The following is a 21,831-nucleotide window of genomic DNA, read 5'->3' as shown; positions in this document are numbered from 1 at the left end:
CTAAGAATAACGGTACACGTAGGATCGGAGCTGGGGAAGGAGCTCGGGACTCATTCCAGGCTGAAAAATGCCCAGACTGCGGAATCCAGAATTCATCATCAGACCCCAGCTGCGTTCCCTTGGGGGCAGGGATGCGGGTGGTCGCTGAGCCCACCGCCCCTTCCACAGCTCCCAGGGCCGCCTGCCCCTCTGCCTCCACATCGGCTACTCGCTGTGCGTGGACGGCCCTTGCTTCCAGGTGTGGCCTCCGCAGCCCCGGCCCTTCCTGCATTCGGCCGCCCCCTAGTTTGCCACGTCCGTCCATCTGCCCTGCGCACCCCAGGACGTCTGCGCGGCGCCGGCCCCGCACCGACCCACGCGGGCACCGGCACCTGGCCCACTCCCGGCCCCGCCCCCCACTCTCCACCGCCCACGGGGGTCACCGCCTCCCTGCACCGTCGTGGAGTCCGGGCAGGTCCCGTGGACAGATGGACAGACACCCGCAAGCGCCCCCCAGATCACAGCCCGAGGTGGCCGGGTTGGGGGAGGCGGTGGTCGGAGTGGCGGGACCTCGCGGCACCCCGAGGGGTTGCCCGGGGCCGCCAGGCGAGCGGGGCGCCGGGGCTGGGGTCCTGGGCCGGGCTGTGGGGGGGGTGGCCCACGAGGGTCCGGGACGCCACCGTCTCCACCGTGCGCTCCCCCCGCCCCCCGGACTCCGGCCGGGCGCGCAGCCCCTGCACGCCGAGACTCAGCGCTGGCGGCCCCGCGTGACCGGAAGTGCCCCCCCATGGGCGCGCGCGCGGGGCGGGGCCGGCCAGCGGCACTTCCGGTGCCCACGCGCCGCTGCCGCGCAGCTCCGGGGCCGTCACTTTGTGTAGCGCGGGGCGCGCAGCCGCCCGCAGGCCCCGGCCCCGGCCCCGGAGTCCGGCCCGCCGTTCGGCCGGCGCGGCTCGCGCGGTGAGTGGCTTCGCGGCGCGGGGCGGGGGCGGCGGCGCGCGCGGCAGGTGCGGCGGGCCCGGCTCCGGGGCGGCGGCGGGGCCCGGGCTGACCCTCGACGCCCGGCGCGAAGGTCCGGGGAGGCCGCGGCGCTTGGCGGGGCCTGGGCCTGGCGGGCCGGAGCCGCGCGGGTCGGGCCTTCCGCGGCAGCGCCCCCGCGCCACGCAGCCCGCGGACCCCTGCCCAGCCCTGCGCGCTGGAAGCGGGCTCCGATGTCCCCGGGCCGGTCCAGGCAGGCAGCGCCGAGTGGGCGGGCTGTGGAGGACACGCGCGACACTTCGGGAGGTGGCCGCCCCCTCCTCGGCCGCAGGGGCAGGGTCTGGGCCGTGCCGCCCCCGGGACACACCCATCCAGGAGGGGCTGTCACCGCCTCGGTCTCTGCAGGAGGTGGAGGCCCAATAAACCCCCGGGGGGCAGGGAGGTGGCTTGTCTGTGCCCCCAGGAGACTGCAAAACCTTGGGGGAGGTCTTGTCTGAGCCTTCTCTCATCTGCATATAGAGCCCGTGTGGGCTGCTATGTTGTCTTCTGTGGCTGGTAGGTGGGTAGGAAAACCCATTCGTAGGGTTGGTTGGGGTCTGGACTACCCCATGTGCCAGCAGAGGTAGGACAGAGGCTGGCTTTTGGTCAAGGACCCTAGGGGCAGGGGGAAGGGGAGGTGCAGGCACCAGGGGGTGCAGTCCCCTAGCTCTGCCTGTGTGGGGAGACCTTGGCATTTGGTTTGGCTCAACAAGTGTTGGCAGGTCTGGGGAGTTGGCTGGAGTGGTGAAGGGGCAGCCCTCTGAGATCTGGGATGGTCTCCATGGATATACCTGCACCAGGAGCAAACCCAGGAGAGTAGGAGGAGTCGAAGTCCATGGACAGTGAGGGTTGCAGTGGTTAGGGAAGGAAGTCTCCTTGGAGGACCTGAAGCCCTGAAGGGCCTTGAGGTCAGTGGGGCCGCCCAGAGAGAGAGAAAGAAGGGGACTAGATACAAGTGTACCCACATATGTCTTCCTACTCCGCTAGGTGTGTTTCCCTGGGTTTGGGACTTTTGTAGAGCGTTTCTAACAGTTTTCAGGCTTTGCCACTTCTTTCTGTCCTTGTCTCTCTTCCTTCTCCTCTTGGAAGCTGTCTTGTCACACTGAGTTCTAAATGTTTGCAGCACCATATCCCAGGGTGCAGGGCCCCAGTGGAAATGAGGGTATGGGATGACCCAGGGATTTACATTGATGAGGCTGCTTAACCTGACCCCCTGTGGCTTCTGACCTGGAATTGGATGCCAAGGGAGACGTGAGCAAAGTAAGTTTCCAGCGGGTTGACAAGTTGGAAAGAGAAGGGAGAGTGTGTGGGTCTGGGGCTGGCAGAGAACCCAGGTCTGAGTTGCAAGAATATAAACTCTAACATGCCCCCTGAAGTCCATTTTTCAAAGTATTCTTTCCTGAACCTTGGGACGGGGCACATGTGATGTCTGGCTGTGCTTGGCTCTTGGCCTGCTAGGGGACTGCTGTCCTCTGCCGGGGCTGGTCCTCCCCTTCTCTGGTCATTGCTGTGGGTAGACTTCTTGGGAGAAGGGCCTTTACCCTGGATCCTCTTTGGAGGCAGAGACTCTCCACTGTTTCTGGGGTGAGTTCCAGTTTGAAGGACACCCCCAGCAGTGGTCAGCCTGTTCTGGAACACAACAGTAGGGCCAGAATGCTGAGTTTAAAAAGTTCCATTTCTTGTCACATTGACCAGGCTTTATAGCCATTTCTTCAATAAGTTACGTGAATGCATGTTACATGTCTGGCAGGGCAGGATTCAGAGATGACCAAAGGGAGCTCCTGCTGTCCTGGATTTGTCTGTATTTAGACAATAAGACAGTTCTATAAGTATATTAAAAAATGTGGGTGCTGCAAGGGAAGAATACAGGGAACCCTGTGTAATGGGGGTCCAGGGGGGCCACCTCCAGAAGGTCCCTAAAGAAGAGGGGAAGAGGGTTCTGGGGAGGGGGAACGGCACATGCAGAGGTCCTGAGGTAGGATGAACGTGGGCCACTTTATTCCAAAGGCATGAAGCTCACTTCTTTTGTTGGGTCCTCACGTATGGTGGCCTGGCCTGTGGGCATCTGAGGTTGCTGCTCCGGGGGTGGCCAGCCAGGAGACAGCTCTGCGGTGCTTGGCACAGTATCTGGGCTCAGCCTGAATTGGCAGCCTGAGGCCTGCCTGAGAAAAGCCCTAGTCTGGGCCTCAGGTGGGTGGTGGTTGGGAAACTGCAGCTGAGTGTTCTCAGGTCCCCGAGCGCTGGCAGGGCCGAGTCCTCCTGGAGGTGCCTAGGGTAACATGCACACAGCACATGTGTTTCTATGCTTGAGGCATTTCCACACACCAGAGACCATGGGGACTTCTGGGAGAGGCTGGAGGCTGGGTGACCTCCTAAGCATCACTGTGACCTGAGGCTTTGGGGCCAGTGATGCTGAAACTAGGATGGGGGCTGGAGGCAGTGAGGGGGAACGTGTGACAGTCAGGACAGAGGTGGCTTCTGGATGCCAGTGTGTCCCAGCCTCTGAACTTGGGTGGGCCTGCGCGAGCGCTCAGAGTTTCCTGGCTGTTACAGTGTGAATTTTAAAGCAGCTGCTCAAAGCAGTTCAGAAAACGAGCATCTGCCACCTTAGTAACAGGATGGGTTATGGAGAGCTAAGCACTGAGCAGTTTCCTCGCGTGTGTCCCTGAGAACACCGAGCCAATGGTCTGCGCTGTCGTCACGCGGGGCATCCAGTCTTGTTGTAGGTGTTCTGTGGCAGATGCTGTCTGCTGGGAGAGCTGAGTGGGCCCCTTGACAGTGTGGCCTGACGTCTCAGGATCCTCCTGGGGTTCATGCCCTCACACCCAGGATTCTGGGCTGGGCTGGGCTTGTGTTGGGCATGGCCCTGTTGAGATCTGTGACACTGATGGTGTGGGTCAGGTTTACACCCAGAAAGGAGCCGTAGAAACTAACTTCTCAAAACCGTGGCTCAACCCTGCCCTTGGCATTCCATGGGGGGCTGGTAAAGGACGTGCAGCTGGATGGGGGCCCCAGGGCCTATGGCTGCCCATCCTGCTGTGTCCATGGCCCTGGACTCCAGGTGGCAGCATGGCTGTGTCTCCTCCCCTGAGGCCCTGGGTTGAACTGTCTGTGACACTGTTGGGAGGGGTAGGACCCTGTAGCCTCTGGGGCTTTGGCACTTCAGCCCTTAGGAGTCAAATCTCCACACTTGAAGAAACGTCACAGGGCACATTCCATCATCTGTGCAGGTCAAGCAAGGAGCCAAGTTTCCCTGACGCGCTGCACAGAGCGAGGGATGAGGGCAGATGGGTTAACGCCTGCTCTGGCCCCTGCTGTCCCCTGTCCCACAGGAAGGAGCCTGACCCACTCGCTTCTCGGGGCCTGTCTTACCAGTGCTGCCTCCCCGCTCCCCGCCCCATCGTGCCTTGCAAGTGCCCACAGCCTGGCTGTGCCCAGACCTCTCCTGGGCGTCCCGCTGGTCTCCTTCGTGTGTTGAGGACTGGGTAAGCTGCGTTTTGTTCTGGCTGTCAGGTGGGCTGTTCCTTGTAGGCTGTGCTCACCCCTTTCAGTTAATCGTGGACCACCCTCGGGCTGTGCTGCCCTGATTCAGTGCTCTCGTGGTCCTTGGGGATAAACACTCTGGGATAAATGCCTGATTTGCTCTGAGAGAGGGCAGCAGTTCCTGCCAGGTGTGGAGTTGTTGGTGAGAGAGAGCTGAGACCCACATCCGAGGGGCCCACGGGGAGGGGCTGTCAGGCCACCTTTCTGGGTTCAGAATGTCTTGGTTACTCAGCATAAGTTTGTGGAAAGAGCTGGATCTTCCCTCATCTCTTGCCTTCAACTCCATAACGTGGGGAGTAAATCCTTCCCCTCAGAGGCTGGCGGGAGGCCCCGTGAAGGGACCCGTGTGTCATGCTGTGAGCGGCCTCTCACTCTGTGCCCATTTGTTCCAGGCCCAGCGGAGGCTGTCCCAGGGAGGATGGCAGCCCTTCACACGATGCCAGACTCCCCGACTGCCCAGCTGGAGAGGGTCAAGGACGGGTCAGAGTGTGATGCTGACCAGGAGGAGGAGGAGGAGGAAGAAAGGGGGGAAGAGGAGGAGGAAGAGATAGTAGTGGAAGAGGAGGAGGAGGTGGAGGACGTGGCACAGGTAGAGGAGGTGGCAGAGGTGGAGGTGGGGGCAGAGGAGGAGGAGGAGGACGATGATGATGTGGAGGAGGTCCTGGCAGAGGAGCAGAGTCCAGCACTGGGGACCCAGGAGCAGCTAAGCCCAGGTGGTGATGCCAAGTCCCCAGTGCTTCAGGAAAAGGGTAAGAGAAAGGAGCCCACCCTCCAGGAGGAGGGGAAGGGGGCGTGGGTGGTCTGGGACAGGGATGGGCCAAGCCGGGAGAGCTCTTGGCCCTGAGAGGGTGGAGCCGGGTGGCAGGGCTGGGTTTGGGAGTGAGGGGGTGGCTGAGGCGCTGACCCTCTTCGCCGACTGGGCAGAGGCGGCCAGGCCGAGTGCTAAAGGGCAGCTGGCCCCTAAGAGAGCTTCCCCCCAGCTCTGCAGGCCTCCCGGCTTCCAGCCGCTCCCGGGGATGAGGAGCTGGAGGAGGAGGAAGAGGAGGAGGAGGACGATGAGGAGGAGGATGACTTCCTGACAGCTGGGTCTCAGGTGAGCTGCCCTCTTCTGTTTGGAGCTCAGGTAACCCAGGCAAGGTTTCCCCAGAGGGCCTTGGGACCTGCTGCCCTGGAGACCTCTGGTGGCAGCAGCAGCAGCATTGGGCTGCCCAGGCCGGGCTCGGGCTCTGCGCCGAGACAGGGCTGCAGGAAGTGGCTAGGCGTCCAGTTGCGAGCCCAGGGGATATGCTTCTGTTTTCCTGGGGTCTGACCCTTCCCAGGCCATTGGATTGTCCTGATTGTTTTGGCCGCCACCCACTGAACTGCACTGTGCACAGTGATTTCAGAGGCCTGGCTCTCCCCTGGGGTCAGGCTGTCCCCTCAGCTGGAGTGCCTGCCACCTGTCCAGGCTCTGATTTCCTGCTGCCCAGTCAGATTGGGCACCAGTGCCCACGCTCAGCTGGTGCCGCCTGTCTGCCCAGGAGTGGGCCCTCACACTGCCGACGTGGCCACAGCTTTGGCTTGAGCCAGACTTCGTGACGTAGAAGGGGCCAGGGCCTGCCTTTGTTGCCTCCTGGCCTCAGTGTGAGTCCTGGCTCTGCCCCGTATGAGCTGGCTCGTCCACCCTCTCTGAGCCTTAGTCCCTGGGGTCGGCTGGGATCAGGTCCCTGCTTCCCATGGCTGTGGCAAGGCCTGAGAGCCCTCAGTGCTGTCTGGGCATCCGTGTCCCCTGAGACCCACATTCCATTCTCACTGGCAGACTGTCCCTGGCTTTCCTTGTGGAGGGTTCCCTCGGTCTCTCACCCTGGCAGCTCAGGGCAGTGTCTGGGGCTGTGTTTTCCAGGGGCTGGTGACCTTTGAAGATGTGGCTGTGTACTTCTCCCTGGAAGAGTGGGAAAGGCTGGACGCAGACCAGCGGGTTCTGTACCAGGAAGTCATGGAGGAGAACTATGGGATCCTGGTGTCCTTGGGTAAGGAAGGGGCCTCTTGTCCCTAAGAGGCAGCCTGGTATGATGGCTGCCAGGAGCTTAGCTGTCTGAGAAGGGGTTTCTCGAACTGCAGGGTCTTGGCAAAGGTGGATGCTGGGGCCAGCCCACCTCCCAGGGAAGCCCTAGGACCACCTGGCTTCTGGGTGGGGTGGGGTATGTCCTGGGACCCCACAGTGGTCCGGCAGTGCCCTGAGCCAGGGGGCAGAGGTGTAGGCGTCTCGCAGGTGGAGGTGTGTGGGCAGGGGTTGCTGGGTGGTTGTGGAAAGGTGCATACAGGAGGGAGTGTGGACCCTTTTGCAGCAGAACGAGGCAGGGAGGGCCAGTCCTGGGCATGAGCTGAGCGTAGGCAGCGCCCTCAGAGCCTCCTGCAGCTGTGTGTCTTCTCCTGGGCAGGATACCCGATCCCCAAGCCCGATCTGATCTTCCGGCTGGAACAAGGGGAAGAACCGTGGGTCCCAGATAGCCCCCGTCCTGAGGAGGGAGACATCGTCACTGGTGTCTACACAGGTGAGTGTGAGGTGGAATTTCGTGGGGTTTGTGCTGACTTTGGCCTTTACCGAGCTCTCTGCAGACCTGGCACCTACCTGGTCCCTGTGATGCTCTAAGTGCTGAGGGCCTGGGGTGTGGAGCAGGCTGGCAGAGACATCGAGTGCCGACCTCTGCCCGTGCGGCTTGGCTCCTCTTGGTTCCAGCTCCATAGCAGCCCACAGGCTGGAAGGTCCTTAGAGAACCTAGAGGTTCCTCTTAGGAAACTTAAAAATGATTCTCTGTCCTCACCTTGGAGCCTGTGATATTTTTTGTATGTGAGGGGCCAGTTATCAAGTAGTCGGCCCAGAGCCTGGCTGGGCCCGAGGCGCCTGTGGACCGCTGGTGAGGCCTTGCTGATTCCGAGAGCCCAGTGGTCCTCCAGCTTCTCTGCCCATTCGGCCATCTCTGCAAGAAGGGTCCCTCTCGGCCTTCCCTGCTCTCCCTGGAAGGCCTGTGGGTGGTGGTCTGACCTGGCTGGGCAGTGTGGGGCCTTCTGGAGAAATCCTGGAGAGATGAGTACAGAAAGCATGTGGGGTGGCATGTTTCTCTGGGGGCGTTGGACCTCACTCTGGCTCTGACCCTTCAACTCTGTGAGCCTCACTTTCTTCATCTGAAGAATAAAGAATTTGAACTAAACGCATAGTTTCCTACCTGAAGATGTCAGACTCTTGGTTGTGTTGAGGTACTTGGTGGAATCTGTGTTATTCTCAGGGTTTCAGGAAGTGCCATGGAGGCCCCTGCCCCCATAGGTGCCTCTGGCTTGGGTCTGGGGTGACACCAGCCTAGGGAGGGGCAGCTCATAGACGTGTTGTAAAATAAAAATACAGACAAACACCGTGACAGCAACATGCCTACACGTGTAGTCTTCAGGGTATTTTCACATGCACTTGTGGTCCTCACGACCGCTCCGTGAGGGGGAGGGAGGGCCCGTCAGCCCCCCTTTACAGATGAGGAAATTGGCCTTGACACTGGCTGTTAGGGGGGGGTCAGGCCTATTTTCAGTGAGTCTTCCCTGCATTGCATGATGCCCTTCGTGCCCCCATTCTCCAGATTCTCTGGGACCCTCTTGGAATCATTCCTGGCTTTCAGAGTCAGGAGGGCTCTGGTTGGCAAGAAACATTGCTGCTCCAGGACGAGGCTGGGATGTAGGTGCCATGCTCCCTGGAGGAGCTTAGCGGGAGGTGCGTCCTATATACTTGCACAGCTCAGAAAAACTGCCCAGAGGGGAAGGGGACACAGGCCTGCCTTGGCTAGTCCCTTGGCATGTGGTCTGGATGTGCCCTGTTCTCCATGCCTCTCGGAGGTTGCTGCGGTAGACAGATCCTTTTGCAGGCCCAAGCAGAGGTGGTCTCTTTAGTCCAAGTGACACACCATGTGACCTGCACATCTGGCTAGGGCTTGAGGGCTCCCTAACGGGCTGGCCAGCTGGGCTGGTGCCCCCTGCCTGTCCCCATGGTCAGTCACAATGCTCCTCAGCCCTGATCGTCTGTAGAACCCTCAGTGGATGCGGGGCCTGGGCACTCTTCATTGTGTCACGAGCTTGCGTGGAGGGATTGCAGTGGCAGAGGCTGTGCACAGCTCAGGCACAGTGGAGCCATCTGGGCTTTTCCTTCTCCACTGTGCCTACAGCCTGTCTGCTGAGCCGCCTCTGTGTTCCCACCTCCCCCGTGTTTGTTTCTGCTCAGCTGAGCTGATGGAGAGTGCTGGGTGTGGGCAGGACAGAGGCTAACTGTTCCCAGGCTGACTGTTTCTGGATTGTAGTCTTGCAAGACACATATGTGTTCCTCTCTTGTTCTCCTTGACTAGTTGGGCCACACATGACAGCTGGACTCTGGCACACCCACCCGACATGTGCCCACTCCCTCCTGAGTACTACTGGCACCCCCTTCCCCCAGCTGTGCACCCGGCTCCTGGCCTCCTGCCTCCAGTGCTCTCGGGCCTCTTCCCGCCCAGCCCTTCCCTGCCTGCCTTTCTCCTCCCAGCGTAGGTTGCGGGTCCTGCTCCCTTGTGAATGCACAGTGTGGCTGCCTGGCAGATCCCTCCCCCTGGTTGAACCCTGTTTCCTGCTGGCTCCCGATATGCACCGGGGCAGAGACCATGGCTGGGGGAGATTGTGCTGTGGTGACTGCAGGCCTCACATGGCTGCATCTCCGTCTGGGCCTGGTGGTCCTGTCTTGCGTCCCTGTGGGGCTTCTCCACCCTCTGAGGGGGACCCTCGTCACCCCTGGTTTACCGGCTGCCTCCCAGCTGTTGCTCCCAGCTGCCTTTTCCACCTGGCCTCACTTGTCCAGAGGCTCTGGGAAGGCCTGGGTCCTCTCTGTTCTCTCCCGAAGTGACCTCAGGTGGGGCTTGGGCTCTGAGTGCCACTTGCGCTCCGTGCTGCCCGTGCCCAGGCTTCTCTCTTGAAGTCTGATCTTGCCTGTCCGATTGTCCACTTGGCATCTCCACTCGGGTGTCTGATGAGCATCTCAGTGAACCTGAATCTGAAGTGGAACCACTTCTCCTGCCCTGGCCCTTCCTGCAGGGTCCCACGTGGGCCCGGCCACATGCCTGTGTGGTTCTTGTTCCTCCGCCTCCCTTGCTCTACCCCTGCCCAGGCTGGCACCAGGCTGCCAGGCATGTGGCCACAGGTGTCCCTATGCTACCAGCTGCCCTACCCTTCAGTACTTGAACAGCGGCTTTGAGGCCTGTTGCCCCCGGGCTGCTCCCACCACCCTCAGTCCTTCAGGGCTCAGTTCCACCCACAGCCTTTCTCTGCAAGCTCCTGCCTGCCTCAGGCCCTTTGTACCTGCTGTCTCCTCTGCCAGGAACTCAAACGCGGCTTAGTTCTCAGGTCCCCCGTGTCATGTGTTCTCTGACCTGCTTGACTTCAGGACTCCAGCCCCCATCATTCCAGGATGTTGGCTGCATTCGTAGCCCTTAGCGCAGCCTGGAGTGAACCCGCCTAGGTGTTTGCTTCCTCTCTGTAAGAGGAGGCACTGTGTGCTGTTCTCCCGTGTGTCCATGGCACTCAGGACATGTGTGGTGAGTCAGACGGCAGCTTGCAGCAGCCTCCGGGTCCTGTGCTGGCCAGAGGCAGAGCCTGGTGTTGGAGTGGCTCCCACAGGGGCAGCTGGTGGCTCCCACCCCTTGGCTGCTGCTTCCTGAAAGTGAAGGATAGAAGAGAGACGACATGCAGGATTAAACAGGCTTAAACATTACACAGGAAAGGATATGGATAAAGTTTAAAAGCAGCAAGAGGTAAAGACACACCGAGGTGAGAGAATCTGATGGTTAGTAAGAAAGCGTAGTCCTTGGCACTGGAGAGGAGCTCAGAGCGTCACCTGCCGAGTTTGCAGGCCCCTCGAGTGGCCCACCTGATGTCCCCAACTGCTTGCAGGCAGAGGCTGCACCAGCTCTGGTGGTTTCTACCTCACAGAGCCTGTGAGCACCTGGGCTGGGCCTGACTTCCCACCAGGGAGGCCATGGAGGGCCTGTATGTGGTATGAGGCTTCCCTTCATTTTGCCGTGCCCCACTGGGGATACTGGATGTCACTGAACTCCTCTAGTCCCAGCCAAGGGACAAGGGGCTCAGGTCCTGTCTTGCCTTAGACCCCTGGGCTGGGGGCAGGTGGAAGGGATGGAGTGAGGAGACCCCCGGCAGAGGAGGGGATTCTTGAGTGCCCACAGCAAAGGGCCGGGTCAGGTTTCAGAGGAGATGGGACATGGGAGGAGGACGCGGCTTCCCTTGGCCTGGGAGTGCTTTGGCCTTCCAAAATTGCCTGCGAGGAAGTGCCAGGCCTTGGCGTCCTCTCAATACTTAGTCCTTGGCGTTATAGCCTCATGTTACACGTGAGGGGATTGAGGCCAGAGAGGCTGCTGGCTTTTCTGAGGTCACCCGCCTGTAATAAGGGGCAGACCCAGTGTCTGTCCCCAGAGGAGTCCCCCTCCTCGCAGACTGGTCAGCCTGGCCAGGGTGAGGGACAGGTCCCAGTGCAGAAACTGGCCATCCTGGGAGCCGCCGATTCCCCCACACTGGAACACAGACGTGCTGGCCAGGGCCGTCCCATCTCCCTGGCAGCCCCCAGTGGGAAGGGATGGCCACTAATGCCTGCGTACTTGGGCACTCACCCTTGTCCCCTTCCTCCTCTGTGGCTGTCCCCAGTGAGGGAGGGGCTCTCCCTGAGCCCATCTTGAGTTTCTGTGTCTGGGTGGAGGAAATTTTGTGGTGTGGGGGGGCACAGGTGTGGTGAGGGCTGGGAACAGGTGTCGGCGCTACACAGGGAACTGACTCCAGGGCCTGCACTGCCAGAGGGAGAGAAATGGAACTGTTCAGTCAGAGAAACCCACTGCTCTGACTCACTGAGAGGCCCAGGTCAAGTTGGGCCTGGAGAGCAGGTCTCCATGTTCCTAGATGGACAGAGGTTGCTCAGGGGTGGGAATGGTAGACGGTGGTGGCATGGTGCTCAGGTTGATGTGTTTGGGATGAGCTGAGCAGCCCTTGGCCACCTCTGCAGCAGGTCAGGAGACAGGGGGACTGTGACTCTTGTGCCAGGCATGTGGCCTCAGGGCCACCCTCTTCCCCATGGACCTTTTATTAGTGCCCTACACAGGTTCCTGTCCTAGACCTGGGGCAGGGCACTCACTGGAGATGTCTGTGAGGGAGCTCTGCTGAAGGGGACATTGGTTGGCCCTTGGGATTATCACCAGCCTCTGCACAGTTAAACCAGGGCCAGGAGCAGAAGCTTGGGAGCCCGATGTTCTGTTTATGGGATTCTGGGTAAACTTATGATGTTTGTGAAGCAGAGGACCCCCCCTTCCCATATTTAGGGATCTCTGTACATCCAGGGGCCCCTCACAGAACTGCAACTGCACCAACCACTGGTGGTGACCAGGAAGGCCCACACACGAGCTGGAGGATGGCTCTAGCCCAGTGGCACAGAGCTGGTTAGTGGCCTGTCCAGGGTCAGGGAGTGGGGCTCAGCGTCACAGAGCAAAGGCCTTATGTGGGGATCTGCAACTGCTTGTGCCTGATGGGAGAGCCCGATGTTTGAGGGGCAGCCTGAGTGATGACCAAAGGAACACAAGGGATAAACAGTGGGGGCAAAGCCTCAGACAGTCTACAGTGACACATGGCAGCAGGTGCCACCTAATTCTGGAAACAATAGTAATACTTCTGTAGCACCATTGTAGGTGCTTTATGGCTTTTCATTTATTTAATCCTTGCAACAATCCCACAAAGTGGGGTTACAGGTGCTATTATAAATCTATTTTACATATGTGGAAACAGATTAAATGACTTGCCCAGGGTTTTGCATCCAGTAAGCGGTGGAAGTGGGATTCAGACCAGGCAGAGGCTGGGCCCTTATGCTGCCTTTCAAGACAGAGCTGAGGGAGAGAGGGGCACCAATCCCTAGGTCCGGCCCATGCAGTCCTTGTGAGACTGAGCAGATTTGGGGTTTCAGCCCTGTGGAAGAATCACTTTGGTGGAGCGCAGTGGGATAGTGAGCCCACATGGAAAACTCAGTAGTAAGATTTGTAGGGGAAACCTCTGAAGGCCATCAGCCCCATCAGACATTACTCACATTAGGAAGCAGCTGTGACCAGATGTTGGCATTTGTGGAGGAATGTGGAAAAGATCGTTAGTGACGACTGACATGTGAGGTCTTTAATTCATTCCCTTGGCACCCCAACCTGCTGAGGTGGTCTTTGTTTGGATACCCCCTCTGCCAGCTCCTGTCACCTGCCCCTCATGGTGGGTCTCACCGTCCCCAGTTCAGGACACAGGCTGTGAAGGTGTCCTTGTGGCCAAGTCCTGGTAGTTTCTCCCTCCCCAGACAGCAGACTTTGAGCCTCTGATCTGCTTCTGCCTTTTATCCATAGCTCCGTGTGGTCCCTTGGGATCTTCCCAGAGGCCTAGCTAGTCATTGCCCAAGGCCAGGCTCTAGGAGCAAATGTTAGGTGCAAGGGAGATGAAATGCCAGCTCCCACCCGCGGTCCACCTCTCTTATCCCCTGTCCTCCCCTCCCCTGTGGTTCTGACTGAAGCAGCCGTGTCTGACCCTCCTCGGGGCCGCTGTTGTAGGGCTGCCCCACTGCGCTCCTGGTGGCTGACAAGTGGAGCTGATGAGACTGCAGTTGGATCCAAAAAGGGGTTTTAGATCTGAGAGCCAGAAGACTGCCTTGGAACCCTGTCCCTGGAGGAACTGTTACATGGGACATCCCCACTCCAAGGCCAAGAGCCTGGCCCACTTTGGCAGCAGAAAACAGGAGGATAGAGCCTGGCCTTGGGGCAAGCTGGCCCCCACCCAGCAGGAAGCCTGGCTACTTCCTGAGATCTGCCATCACAGTGCAGCCAGGCCTCACTTCCCAGGGGCTGGGATGGCCTTCCTCACGCTCCCTCAGTGTCAGCAGTGGCCTTCGCCACCTTGCTGCATGTTTAGGTGCAGCCCCACACCTGTTCCAGTTGGACAAGTGGCCATGCCAGCTCTGGAGCTAGCAGTGAGGTCCCCCCAGGTCTTCTGTCAGGATCAGTCCACATTACAGAGCCAGTGTGGTGGGGGGCTCCCCTCCCGGGGCCAGAGCCCTTTCCCACTGCTTGTTGGCTCCAGGGAAAGGGTGTGGAGGAGTCATGGAGACCTGACCCTCCCTCCCAGCCCTGGGCCGCTGAGACTGCTGCCTGCGGGGCCCTCTTTTGGCCTGGGTGTCCAGTTCTTTGAGGCTTACATACCCAGCAGGTGGTCGTTGATCCTTGGCTGGGTCCTGAGGTGTAGACACTCAGGCCACTAAGAAACCTACATGTTCCTCAACTTGAATTCCCCCTGCCACGGGGGTCTCTAATTAACAGCTACTCAAGACCCCATCTGAGCCTAAGGGTAAGATCCTGTTTTGATCTCTCCAGGAGCCCAAACTACCTGCCCCTCCAACAGCTCCTCCTTGCCCCCTGGGGTGCTCCATTCTTCCCAGATTTGGGGAGAGTTGCTGCCGAACAAAGAAGGACATCCAGTGAGGAGGAACTGGGCCTTTTCTGTGCCTAGAGGAGGCACAGCCACTTGCCATCACTCATCGGGTGGCCGTTAGAGGTAGACTCAGCATGGTGACAAGAAACTTTTTTTTTACTTAAAGCTTATGTTGACTATAATAGTATATTATCAATTATAGAAAACTTACAAAGTATGAAAAAAATGAAATAACCCATTTTCTTATCCTTTTTTATGATACTTTTTTTTTCACAGCTGAAGTCAGGTTTGTGCCAAGTTCTATGTTTTTCTGAGTGACTCTAGGTCACCATATGGAATGCCATCTGCAACGCAGGCTGTGCTGAGGCCACAGCCTGGTAGAGTGCAGAGTTTGACACCAGGGGCCAGCCCAGGCTCCCTGGGACCTCCTGGGCTCTGACCCTCTCTCAAGGGTAGGACTCAGTGGTCCAGGCTAACCCAGCCAGGTGATGGTTCAAACAGAACCATGGTTGTGGATCCCGGGTGGGCTGGGGAGGAGATTCCTACCCAACTTGTGAGAGCCCAAACCTTCCAGATGCTGAGATTCTGAGGTGGGCTATGGCATAGTGCTTGGCCACCATGGACACAGTGCAAAGCATACAAAAGATCAGGCACTTTGGAAGACTTGGGGCTGCCGAGGGCCAGGCATCTGCCTTTGTGCTCCCTGTGTGACTCAGTGTCTGCTCCATAAACATTAGTTCCCTCCTCGGTGTATCATGATGGCAGGTATATCAGCACTCTCATTTCATAAATAAGAAAACTCTACAGACCTGGCTCCATATCTGTTTGGTGCTACCTGCACAGCCCCCAGGGGCTGAAGGGAGAGGTCAGGGGTGCAGCTCAGTAGAGGAGGGACAGAATGGCTGAAACTCAGAGGTGCCTGGCCTTTTGTTATGGGAAGGTGCCTGCAGCTCACCCACTCTTAGCCGGCTTGGGGCCATTTCCCAAATGCACAGCAGATCAGAAAATCCAAGCTGAGGGGCAACCTAGCAGGGAAGCCTGGGCCCCAAAGGGGAAAGGGATTCAAGGACCTGTGCACACAGTTGCTGGGGCCTGTTCAGGCGCGTGGAGAGCCAGGCCCCTGGCCCCTGGCCCCTCTGGGTCTCCTTGCCGAGGTGAGCCTCTCCTGGTTCTGCTCCAGGAGTGGAAGGGAGCACTCTGGCTGATGGTGAAGACCTGGAGGGATGGTGAGCAAAGCTTACGTGCTTACAAAGGCAGGTCCTCAGCACGTGGGGCCCCCACTGTGCTGGAGCCTGAGGCCACAGAACTAGAGCTCTCCAGAGGCAGGGGCTTCAGGGAGGACTGCCTGGGTGTCTCTTTCTGGGCATAGGACCCCTGTTATGGGCTTAGCCTTGGGTCTCACAGGAACCTGAAGACAAACTCACCCACTTTTTAGTGTCCTGTTCTTTGGCAGGATGGCCAGCCCTGGAGGGAGCTGGTGATCTGGAAGAGATATTAGAAGAAAGGAGGCCGGTGCAGTGGCTCACGCCTGTAATCCCAGCACCGTGGGAGGCTATGGTGGGAGGATGGCTTGAGGTCAGGAGATCTAGTGAGACCCCATCTCTACAAAAAAAAAAAATTAAAAAATTATCCGGGCATGGTGGCAACTGCCTGTAGTCCCAGCTACTAGGGAGGCTGAGGCAGGAGGATCACTTGTGCCAAGGAGTTGGAAGTTGCAGTGAGCTATGATGAAGCCACTGCACTACAGCCTGGGCAACAGAGTAAGACCCTGCCTCTTAAAACAAACAACAAAAAAGGAAGGGAATCCTGGCCTTCCTAGGAAGGACACCCACATGTGCATGCCTCCTGTCAGCAAAGGTCCTAACTGGGGGCTACGGCTTTATTGCCCCAGGGGCAGTTCAGGGCTGGGGGTGGGCATGCATCCTCTCACTTCTGTGAATGGAGGTGCCCTGGTCACCAGTGGAGGGAGGTCCTGTGGTCGCAAAGCTTTGGGTGCAGCCAAAGCAGTGAGTTCTTGGGGCAAGAGCCTGCCAGGACCTCCTGTCATGTTCTCTTACCTCTGTCTTGTGCCTTCAGGAGCCTGGTTCTGGACTGATGACATGGAGGACCATGAGGAGGAAGATGACGAGGACTTCCTGGCAGAGGTGGCTGAGGAGGAGAACGAGCCCCCGGGGCTGTGGTCAGCGGCCTACGGCGTGGGGGACGTACCTGGGACATGGGGTCCCGACGACTCGGATTCAGCGCAGACTCCAGAGGGGTGGGGGCTTGACCCAAGCAGCCTTGGGATCCTGGCTGAGGGGTCTGAGGCCAAGCCCTTCCTGCCTGGCCGGGAGCCGGGTGCGAACCTGCTGTCGCCCTGGGCGTTCCCAGCCACGGTGGCTGTTCCTGCCGGCCGGGCAGAGACCACATGCGATGTGTGCGGCAAAGTGTTTCCTCACAGGTCACGGCTGGCCAAGCACCAGCGCTACCACGCGGCTGTCAAGCCCTTCGGCTGCGACGAGTGTGGCAAGGGCTTCGTGTACCGCTCGCACCTGGCTATCCACCAGCGCACGCACACCGGCGAGAAGCCTTTCCCGTGCCCTGACTGCGGCAAGCGCTTCGTCTACAAGTCGCATCTGGTCACGCACCGGCGCATCCACACGGGCGAGCGGCCCTACCGCTGCGCCTTCTGCGGCGCGGGCTTCGGGCGCCGCTCCTACCTGGTGACGCACCAGCGCACGCACACGGGCGAGCGGCCCTACCCGTGCCCGCACTGCGGCCGCAGCTTCAGCCAGAGCTCCGCGCTCGCGCGGCACCAGGCCGTGCACACGGCCGACCGGCCGCACTGCTGCCCCGACTGCGGCCAGGCCTTCCGCCTCCGCGCCGACTTCCAGCGCCACCGACGTGGTGGTGGCTGCGTGGAGCCCAGTGGCGATGGCCCTCGGCGGGAGTCCGGCGAGGCGCCAGCCGCGGCGGGGCCTGAGGAAGCCGAGGCCGGGCCTGAGGCGCCTGAGGCGGGCGAGGTGGACGGAGAGCCGGAGCCCGAGACCGAGGCTGAGGCTGAGGGCCAGGCGAGAGAGGAGGCGGCAGCGGCGGCGGCAGAGGCGCCCACCCCCGGGAGCAAGGAGGACCCCGAGCCGGACAGGCGGTTCGTCGAGCTGGGCAACGGCCTGGGGGAGGGCGAAGGCCCTTCCTCCCACCCGCTCGGCTTCCACTTCCCTGTGCACCCGAAGTCCTGGCTCCACCCAGACGGCTTCCCGATCCTGGGCCTCCCCGACTTCGGGGAGCGACTGCCAGGTGACGGGCGCCCCTTGCCGGGACCCCTGGGGGGCCCGCTCTCCCTGGTGGAGGGCGCGGGGCTGGCCTGCGACCCTTTTGGCGCCGGCGGGGCCGGGGGCGGCGGCAGTGGCGGCCTGCGCGCATTCGGGCCTGCCGTCGGGGGTCTGCTGGCCGAGCCGGCGCCCGCCGCGCTGGCGGAAGAGGAGAGCCCGTGGATCTGCTCCGACTGCGGCAAGACGTTTGGGCGCCGCGCCGCGCTGGCCAAGCACCAGCGCTACCACGCGGGCGAGCGGCCGCACCGCTGCGCAGACTGCGGCAAGAGCTTCGTGTACGGCTCGCATCTGGCGCGCCACCGGCGCACGCACACTGGCGAGCGGCCCTTCCCGTGCCCCGAGTGCGGTGCACGCTTCGCCCGCGGCTCCCACCTGGCGGCGCACGTGCGCGGCCACACGGGCGAGAAGCCCTTCGTGTGTGGCGTGTGCGGCGCGGGCTTCAGCCGTCGCGCGCACCTGACGGCGCACGGGCGCGCGCACACGGGCGAGCGGCCCTACGCCTGCGGCGAGTGTGGCCGGCGCTTCGGGCAGAGCGCGGCGCTGACGCGGCACCAGTGGGCTCACGCGGAGGAGAAGCCGCACCGCTGCCCCGACTGCGGCAAGGGCTTCGGCCACAGCTCGGACTTCAAGCGGCACCGGCGCACGCACACGGGCGAGAAGCCCTTCCGCTGCGCCGACTGCGGCCGCGGCTTCGCGCAGCGCTCCAACCTGGCCAAGCACCGGCGAGGCCACACGGGCGAGCGGCCCTTCCCGTGCCCGGAGTGCGGCAAGCGCTTCTCGCAGCGCTCGGTGCTCGTGACGCACCAGCGCACGCACACGGGCGAGCGGCCCTACGCCTGCGCCAACTGCGGCCGCCGCTTCTCGCAGAGCTCGCACCTGCTCACCCACATGAAGACGCACCGTGGCGCGGCAGGCGCGCCCGGGCAGGCGGCGGCCCCGGCCCCCGCGCCCAAGGTCCAGGCGCCCGCCAAGGGGCCACCGGGCGTGGGCTCGAGCACCGGGCCGGGGGAGCGAGGCAGCACCCTGCTGGAGTTTGCGGGCGGCACGAGCTTCAGCTCCGAGCACCAGGCGGCCTTCGAAGGGCCTTCTGGCGCCTACGAGGAGAGCGTCCTGTGAGGGGCCCGAGGCCCAAGGAAGCGCAGCCCGCTAGGCCACCGGCCCCTCCCCTGGGCGGCTCGGGCGCAGGCTGCCGCGCGCCCGCCCCTAGCTCCTCTGGCCTTGGGGGGCTGAGGGTCCCAGTCCTGGGTGCGGTGCCTTCCCTCAGCCCCAGGTGCACCGCCCCCCGCCCCACGGCCTCGGGTTTTCCTCCCGCCCGGCCCCAGAGAACCGGGCCGCCGCGCCCGAGCTCGGATGGCGGTGTGGGGAGAGCTCGGGGAGAAGAGCAGCGCGCGGAGACGGCTAGGGCAGAGGGCGGCCACGCCTACAAAGACTGTGACATCCCGGCTCTGTGCTGTGAAGTAAAGCGGTAGGGATGGCAGGCGATGCTATTTATTTTACTCGGATTCCGATTTGGGTGGCCGGGGGAACAAGTAACACATGAGTCTGTAACTGGGGTTTACAGCGAGGGCGGGGAGCCCTTGCGCCAGGGGAGGGGGGTGGTAGAGGGAAGAGCAACCGGCTGCTCAGGTGGGCCAGCGCTGATGCCTGGGCTGCCGGTGGGTTTGGCTTACGACTTCTTCCCATTCCTCAGTGGGAGACTTCAGGGCTCCTCTGGTCATTTGAGTGTGTCTGGGAGGTGTTAAGAACTGTGTGCGTGGCTGGGGGGAGCCTTGCAGGTTTCCAAAGGACGGACTTCTGAGCCCTAACCCAGGGGAATGGAGATGCAAATGGGAAAGCTTTTATTCTGACTGGGTATTTATTTCCATCTCTTGTATGGCCTGAAGAATCTGGGGGAGAAAAAGCCAGAAACCAAATTTGTGGCTGGGGCCGATGGGTTGCGGTGTTTGCAGGGTCCCAAGGGAGTTCGAAGCCTTAATCTCTGCAGTTGCTCATTCTCCTCACCCCACCTGAGCGCTGAGATCAGCCGGGTGCTAGTCTCACTGGTTGAGTTTTAGTCTCAGCTTCCTCTCTCAGTCCTTTGGTACTCCCACCTCTGGCAACTGGAGGTGGCACACTCAGACATCTTTGGGGCACCCTGTGCAGACTGTCAGACCTGGGTGCCCACTTTCGATTCCCTGGGCTGCCACTTCTTCTCCAGCGGGTGGACACATCCAGCCCTGCCCTTCTGAGCCTAACACTCATTTAACATAAAGTGACTGAAGTTGGTCAAAGGATTTTTCCCTACATCCCACAATGAGTGCCCTACAATGTCCACAGGTCCCTTTAACTCTGCTTCTGTCATTATTCTACACTAGAACAAGTAGTGTTTCTGTTTAGAGTCCCATTTCATGGATTGGTCAGTGGAGGCACTTGAGGGCCTGGTGGCTTGCACGGTGGCTGTCTGTGTTAGGGGGTGGGTGTGGACCTGAGCCCATGACTCAATGACAAACCAAGCACTCAACTATGCAAGACCCCTGCCTGCTGGGCACCCCACCTTGCAGACTGGGCCTTTGTGAGCCACCAGGCGGGCAGCTGAGGCTCATGGAAAGCCCTCCACCCTTCATGCTTTTTGGGCCAGTGTGAATGGGGCCAGAGAACAGATTTTGATGCAACTTCATTCCCTTTTAGACCTAGTTCCTTCCATTGTAGTGTAGACATGGCCTTGGGGGCTGAGAGCCAGCAGCCAGGCTGCTAGGGGCTGGGGGTGGGGTAGGAGGCGTGATAGTGGGTGGGAAGAGGGCCTGGGTGGTGGCGGTAAGAATTCACCCGGCTGGGTAAGGTTATGGGGTGGGGTGGTGAGGAGGGCAAGGATCCCAGGGAGGCATCAAGAATGCTGGGTGATGGCCTCTCTGTCCTGGGTTTCTGCTCTCCCTGCAGACAGGAGCCTCAGAAAGGACCAGGGAAGATGGGCTGTGGGGCTTGGTGCGTCTCAGTTCTGACCCCACATGGCCGGGGTCTGGCACTGTCCCCGTCCCACCTGGGCCAGCTGCTGCTGCCCTGGCCTGCCGCTGTTGGCAGGAGGACCTAGCTTTAATAAAGAGTGGAGAAATGAGCATTCCGACTGGATTCCATGTTGTTGCTGCTGCTCGGTGCCTGTCAGGGAGGTTCTGCAAGGCCTCAGGCCCATCTTGTTTCTTAGGAGTTTCTCTTTTAAGAAACTAGAATTGGTCCTAGGATGGCCCATGGGAAGTCAGCCCAAGATGAGTTTGTTCCTGTGCTACCTGTGTCCACCATGTCCTACTGGGGGCCTCCATGCTGCCACACAGTGGTAATACACACACCTGTCTTGGGACGTAACTGTGTTTAGGGTTGTGTTGGCCAACCTTCCAGTGGTCGAAGTGAGGGGCCAGGTCCCCTTCCTGATGGTCCAGCCACAGTGTGCCTGGCCCTTTCCTCAGAGGCCCCGGCACCACGTGGGTTTGTCCTGCTCCAATACCACGGCAAGGTGCACATCCCAGGGCCCCAAAACACCTTCCTTGAAACTGACTGTTTAATTTTACCACATCTCACCCCATGGTCGGATCTGACTCTGCCATTCTTTCTCTGTAGGTTTGAGAAGTATGAACTATGAAGTAAATTTTCTTATCAAATGTGATCTAGAGGCATCAGAACAGAGCAACCTAATGTTTCAATTAAAAAAACACAACAGACTTGAGTGGCAGATGAATACTAAGACATAGTTAAAAAGTGGACCTTGAGGATCTTAAAGTCTATTCAGAAACACTAAATAATTCCTTGATAGAGCTTACAATTGATTGGCCAAATACTTTATTTTACAGGCCAGGGGTGGCGGGAATATCACCAATCATATGGTCATAGAAAAAACGTAGACCCCCTTTATTACCAAGGAGGAAGGAAACCCCCGTGGCCTGTGTGACCTATGAAAGGTGACACTTGCAGGGGGACTGAGGCTTTCAGCATCCCTCTCCCCTCCACCTACCTTTGTCATTTTCGTTTCTCTTTTGCCAGTTTCTCCAACCTCCTTCCTCTTCTAATTCCTTTTCTTCTGACCTTTTCACTTAATCTTTTCAAACATTTCCTTCTCTTTTATTCCTTTCTCTAACTGGCAACATATGGAATGAAGTATTTTGAATTATTTGGTTATATCTGTTAAATAAAAGTGTATGATCCTTGGTCACTTTTTTCTTGATTATAAAATACATGCTAGTTGTAAAGATTCCAACCCCCTTCCTCTCCTAAGGAGTCACACTACATCTGGCCGGGCATGTGTCTTTTACGGGTGTGGAGATGTTTTAAAACTAAGAACATACTTTACATATTGTCTTGCAACTTTTTTCATTTAATACTGTATCATGGACTTTCTTTCCTACCCAGTAAGAGCTACCTCATTCATTTTAACCACTGTATCATAGCATTTCATTCTATGGATATACTGTAATTTATGTAACTACCTGATTGAGGGGCATTTGGTTATTTCTGTCTTGTCACTACT

General features: G+C 59.5%; 1 protein-coding gene across 1 annotated transcript; it reads left to right on the top strand.

Annotated features, from left to right (window-relative positions):
* The first annotated feature begins 883 nt into the window (after nucleotides 1-883).
* ZNF316 (zinc finger protein 316) lies at nucleotides 884-20,430 on the top strand. The gene is made up of 7 exons (XM_045541272.1): nucleotides 884-936; nucleotides 4,326-4,478; nucleotides 4,929-5,285; nucleotides 5,517-5,629; nucleotides 6,419-6,545; nucleotides 6,957-7,070; nucleotides 16,105-20,430. Exons 3-7 carry the CDS (start codon nucleotides 4,955-4,957, stop codon nucleotides 18,453-18,455), a joined length of 3,036 nt encoding a protein of 1,011 aa, XP_045397228.1. The 5' UTR covers nucleotides 884-936; nucleotides 4,326-4,478; nucleotides 4,929-4,954; the 3' UTR covers nucleotides 18,456-20,430.
* The last annotated feature ends 1,401 nt before the right edge of the window (nucleotides 20,431-21,831 follow it).

This window comes from Lemur catta, chromosome 2, assembly GCF_020740605.2.
Source record: "Lemur catta isolate mLemCat1 chromosome 2, mLemCat1.pri, whole genome shotgun sequence".
Classification (NCBI taxonomy): domain Eukaryota; kingdom Metazoa; phylum Chordata; class Mammalia; order Primates; family Lemuridae; genus Lemur; species Lemur catta.
This window is presented reverse-complemented; position numbering and strand designations above follow the sequence as displayed.

Bases quoted from the DNA above. Each gene is read 5' to 3' on its own strand.
- ZNF316 (XM_045541272.1), top strand. From the start codon at position 4,955: ATGGCAGCCCTTCACACGATGCCAGACTCCCCGACTGCCCAGCTGGAG. The intron at 5,630-6,418 runs GTGAGCTGCCCT...TGTGTTTTCCAG, and splicing joins TCCTGACAGCTGGGTCTCAG to GGGCTGGTGACCTTTGAAGA. The intron at 6,546-6,956 runs GTAAGGAAGGGG...TCTCCTGGGCAG, and splicing joins TGGGATCCTGGTGTCCTTGG to GATACCCGATCCCCAAGCCC.